This window comes from Coffea arabica, chromosome 7e (genome assembly GCF_036785885.1).
Source record: "Coffea arabica cultivar ET-39 chromosome 7e, Coffea Arabica ET-39 HiFi, whole genome shotgun sequence".
Lineage (NCBI taxonomy): Eukaryota > Viridiplantae > Streptophyta > Magnoliopsida > Gentianales > Rubiaceae > Coffea > Coffea arabica.
The window spans coordinates 10046595-10052311 of record NC_092323.1 but is presented as its reverse complement, the minus strand read 5'-3'; the positions used below and the strand labels follow the sequence as shown (position 1 = coordinate 10052311).

The following is a 5717-nucleotide window of genomic DNA, read 5'->3' as shown; positions in this document are numbered from 1 at the left end:
CCGTATCTCCATTATCGCCCCATGAGCCAATCAATCTGCTATTTCAGAACGACATCATGCGGCAATTATGAAACTCTGGCACCATAGTTACTACATTGCGTGATTAGCGAAGAATAGTAATCTTCTTTGTTTTATTAGCTGGAGGTGGGGTTGAACTAGATGGAAAGTAAGGTGAGAGGAATTATAAGTAAGAGGTTTTTGATTCAAGACTTCTCACTTATTAAAAAAAAAGAAAAGTTCTTTGTTTTATTGTATTCTTAACTGTATATAAACCATTTTGAGCTCCACAACTGAGGATATATATGAAGTGTCTGATCCGGCGTTATCATCAGATCATGCGTGCATTTTCGAAGTAGAGGTCAGCCATCATCTTTCTGATAATGCAAGGCATGGTCGTCTGCTCAGCAAACTAGACCATGCGCGCATTTTTGAAGTAGAGGTCTGCCATCATCTTTCTGATAATGGAAGGTATGGTCGTCTGCTCAGCAAACTATGTACCTCTCACTCCCATTAGCTTCCTAGAGCGTGCAGCATTTGTTTATGGACAAAGGGTCTCCATGGTTTTTGGAGATACACGGTATTTGTGGAAGGAGACGCATGAAAGATGCATCAGGCTGGCTTCTGCTCTTTCTCAGTTGGGAATTACCAGCGGCGACATCGTGAGTTTCTCATCAACCCATCTATAATATTTGAATTCTGATTTTAGTAAGAGAAAAAGGATTGAGAAATGAAACTATAGCTCTAGCCCTCCTTCTTTTTTTTTCTATAATTTTTTTTTTGGGAGGGGGTTTTTGAAGGGTTGCAGTGATTACACGGATTTGGCTCCTCTCTAATAGATTTACTCTCCATTTCCCATCCACAATATACGTCTGAATTCATGACATGTGTTCTGATTTACTAGAAAAGAATATGATCATTTTAAATTTAACTAATTCTAATCGTTGTTAATATATAAAGACACGTGTCATTCATCTAGATATACAATACGAGAACTGGAGAGAGAATCCGTTGGAGAGAAGTCAATGATTCCACTAGTCTACAAATTGATAAATTGATGAGATAAATTGATTTGAGGCTACAAAATTGATGGACTCATTGGAGTTCAGTCTAGTGTGAGTTTCTTCAGTCAAGTGTTTAAAACGCGTATTTGGTACGGGGCCTAAGTGTTGTTGACCATTCACACTATAGCATGAAGTGCGTGTCACGGAAAACACCCGGCATATGGTCTTCTTTTTTTTTTTTTTTTTTTAGTTTCAATAAAAAATTCCTAATTTCTTTTTCATGACTTTGTTTCTTATACTTTTTTTTCTCATGTAGTTTATGTCAACATATCATTATTCGCTGTTAACATGATTAGATGACTAATTTGTAAGCTAGAATTGAGGCCTTGATGCTTCGTGATTTTGTTATTAAAGAAACATAAAGGTGTGGGTGTGAGCAATTGAGCATTACATAAGATCTCATAATTTCTAGCAAAAACATATTGAAATTTAGGATTTTAAGTTTGTTATTGATGATTTTATTGCTTAATTTTGTTGTGATTTATTTGAATATGATTTTAATTTGGTATGCTATATATTGATACTTGTAAATTGAGTTTGTTTGAACCATTGGGCTGTGTTTGTTATTTTATAATTTTGCTTGTTAGATAACAATACTTCATTTATGATTTTTCTTAATTATATCAAATGCTTTTGTATTTATTAGTATTATATGTGTGTGTATAATTTTTACATTAGTATTGTCTTTTCTTATTATTTTAAATATGAAAAAAATTCAAAATTTGTGGGGTTTACACTCAGGACTTTCGTCCTAATTGGTTGAACATATAATACCTTGTCTAACACCTTCGCCCAAAGCTTCACCTTGGTTCAATCATTTATGTTGCCGTGCTGGTTTGTTTTGGATTGAGAAATTTGATGAAAGATTTAAAATCCGACCAAATTGCTCTAGTTATTTAAATTGTTTAAGATACAATTAGATTTGTTATTCATAAATTATCTAAATACATTTTAAACACTCAAAAATTGATAATTTTCTAATCCAGATATCTCTTTAAGTAATTCAAACAACTCGACAAATTTGAGAGGATTTCAAATCTTTCGTCAAATTCTTCAATCAAAACAAACCATAAGGAATTTTGAGTTCGATTTTCGGTTAAGATAACCATGATCCATGCCTATATTAGCCAGAAAACCTTTAGTCTTAACTCTTAGTCTCTCATGCGGTGCATGAATGACAGGCCGAGCAGGATCATTTCGTTGATCATTCTCTAATTTGTCCTTTTGTGGGACGACCATGGATAGTCCTGAACTTAATTAGAGCTCTTCAACATTTTTTCGGCTTTTATTAAGTGAACAATTCGTTAAGTAATCAGCCTTGACAATTTACCTAGTTAATATCAGATCCTTAACACCTAATAAATTTCTGATGAATCTATTATTCATCTGCAGATTTCTCTTTTTTTTTTTTTTAAAGCCGATAGATTTCTTTCTGATATAAACTTCCATTCAAGAGTTGGGCAATTTTCTATGTGAAAAGTTACTGAAGAAATTGAAAATCCTTTTTGTCTCGATAGGTTGCAGCTGTGGCGCCCAATATACCAGAACTTTATGAGCTGCAATTTGGAGTTCCAATGACCGGTGCTGTCCTTTGTGCCCTTAACCCAAAGTTGAATGCAACGACTTTAGCCGTCAAACTGCAGCAGCTAGAAGCCAAAGCAATTTTTGTAGATTATGAGTTTACCAAAGTCGTCCTGGAAGCGCTTGGATCATTATCTCAGACTAAAAACAATTCTCCAGTCCTAATCCTAATCCAAGAAAACCATACAAATGCTTCCTCAGCCACTCCAATTAACTTTCGACTGGATTATCATGCACTTCTTGCAACAGGGAAACTGGATTTCGATATCAGCTATCCTAAATCCGAATGCGACCCAATTTCAATATGTTATACTTCTGGCTCCACCAGCAAACCAAAAGGAGTGATCTACAGCCACAGAGCTGCCTATCTAAATTCACTTGGAGAAATTTTTAGAATAGGCATGCGACAAAAGCCCGTGTTTCTTTGGACAGTAGACATGTTCCGATGCAACGGTTGGTGTTTCCCCTGGACGATGGCCGCATTGGGAGGCACTAATATATGTCTCAGAGATGTAACGGGGACAGCCATTTTAAATTCCATTTTTCTTCACGATGTCACCCTATTTTGCGGTCCACCAATCCTCTTAAGCAAGATTGCTGAAACGCTAGCAGCTGATCCGCAACCGTTGCCTCAGAAGGTGGATGTTATTGTTGCAGGCGCAGGAGCATTGCCCGAACCCCAAATTCAAACCAAACTCGGTGAATTAGGTTTCAATATTATTTGTGCATATGGGATGAGTGAAGCTCTTGGTCCAGTAACGTCGAGAACAATTAGAAGATCCTGTCACGGCGTAACGTCGCAGCTAGATCATGAAGATGCTAGAACAAGAATTCGCGAAGGAACGCACAACCTAATAATTGAGGGAGCCGATGTAAAACATCCTACAACCATGGAAAGTGTCCCAGCTGATGGGAAAACTGTTGGACAAATAATGTTTAGGAGCAATACATTAATGTCGGGGTACTTGAAAAATGCTCAGGCAACTGAGGAAGCCTTTGAGGGAGGATGGTATAGGACGAAGGACCTTGGAGTGAAGCATCCTGATGGTTATATACAAATGAAGGATCGGGCCATCGATGTGATCAACAGTGGGGGTGAGATTGTAAGTTCTTTAGAAATTGAAGGCGTGATAATTAGGCACCCTATGGTTTCAGAGGTTGCAGTTGTTGGAAGGCCTGATGAGTTACTTGGGGAGACACCTTGTGCTTTTGTGAAGTTGAAAGACGGGTGTTGTATTGTTGAGGAAGAGATTATGGATATTTGTGCTAGTCATTTGCCTGAGCATATGAGGCCTAAGAGTGTTTTCTTTGGGGAATTGCCCGTAAATTCCACTGGTAAAGTACAAAAATTTGTTCTTAGAGATAGGCTAATTAAGGGGGATGGGAAGTCCCTCTAGCTTAGCGTTCATCTGTATCTATCTCTTTCTGCGACTTTTCATGACAGTTCATATTTTCTTAATCAACCACCATGGTCCCTCTCGAAACCCCCCAAAAAAAAAAAAAAAAAAGAGTTATTGGTCATGAGAAATAAATTGATCTCATGAATGACGTTTCTCGACCATGGACATGGAGCCCCATCCATCTGGAACAACTATATTTGAGAATGGTTGATGGTGCATTTTTTTTAAAAAAGAAAAAAGAAAAAAGAATACATATCAAACAATTTGTGCAAATTAATGATTATGATTCTAAGAACGCATGTTTGTCTACCGTTAGGTTGGTAATCCTAAATGAAGCTTTTGATTATACAAATCATAATATATTTGAATTTTGGGACAAATAAATGCAATGGAGCATTTGGTTGATCCTTTAGCGTTCCTGTCACAAAATGACCTCTTCTTTCACAAAAGTGCATTATTATATTGAACCAAGGCGAAGACGTTAGACAAATATTATATGTTCAACTAGTGAGGACGAGAGTCATGAGTGTAAACCCCACAAATTTTGAATTTTTTTACAAATTTTGAATTTTTTTAATTTAAAAATATATATAAAAAAAGACAATACTACTATAAAAATTACACACATATATATATGTGTGTGTGTGTGTATGTGTATTATTAATAAATACAATATATAGCATACCAAATTAAAATCATGTTCAAATAAATCACAACAAAATTAAGCAATAAAGTCATGAATAACAAACTTAAAATCCTAAATTTCAATATGTTTTTGCTAGAAATTATGAGATCTTATGTAATGCTCAATTGCTCACACCTACACCTTTATGTTTCTTTAATAACAAAATCACGAAGCATCAAGGTCTAAATTCTAGCTTACAAATTAGTCATCTAATCATGTTTACAGCGAATAATGATATTTTGACATAAACTACATTAGTAAAAAAAGTATAAGAAATAAAGTCATGAAAAAGAAATTAGGAATTTTTTATTGAAAAAAAAAAAAAAAAAACCAAATACCGGGTGTTTGCCATGACACGCACTTCATGCTACCGGATAGATGGTCAACAACACTTAGCCCGTCCCAAATACGCGTTTTAAACACTTGACTGAACTCAAGAAACTCACACTAGACTGAACTCCAATGAATCCATCAATTTAGTAGCCGCAAATCCATTATCTCATCAATTTATCAATTTGTAGACTAGTGGAATCATGGACTTGATTTCTTTTCAATGGATTCTCTCTTCAGTTCCCACAGTATATATCTAGATGCATGACACGTGTTTTCATTTATTAATAAGGGTTAGAATTAGTCAGATTTAAAATGACCATATCCTTTCCTAATAAATGAAAACACATGTTATACATCCAGATATTCAGATATACATTGAGGATGAAAAATGAAGAGAGAATCTATTAGAGAGTACTCAAATCCGTGTAATCACTACACCCCTTCAAAAGCCCCCTCCCCCAAAAAAAAAAATTAGAGAAAAAAAAAAGAAGATCCTTTTTCTCTTACTAAAATCAGAATTCAAATATTATAGATGAGTTGATGAGAAACTCACAATGTCGCCGCGGGTAATTCCCAACTGAGAAAGAGCAGAAGCCAACCTGATGCATCTTTCATGCGTCTCCTTCCACAAATATCGTGTATCTCCAAAAACCATGG

General features: G+C 35.5%; 1 protein-coding gene across 2 annotated transcripts; it reads left to right on the top strand.

The window, feature by feature from the left end:
- LOC113701494 (butanoate--CoA ligase AAE1) lies at positions 1-4105 on the top strand. 2 transcript variants are annotated; one of them, XM_027222193.2, is made up of 3 exons: positions 1-171; positions 333-659; positions 2579-4105. In XM_027222193.2, the coding sequence occupies exons 2-3, from the start codon at positions 462-464 to the stop codon at positions 4037-4039; spliced, it is 1659 nt and encodes a 552-aa protein (XP_027077994.1). In that variant the 5' UTR covers positions 1-171; positions 333-461; the 3' UTR covers positions 4040-4105. The 2 variants fall into 2 exon arrangements, with proteins under 2 accessions (XP_027077994.1, XP_027077993.1); XM_027222192.2 differs by having other exon boundaries at positions 1-659.
- Positions 4106-5717: the final 1612 nt, after the last annotated feature.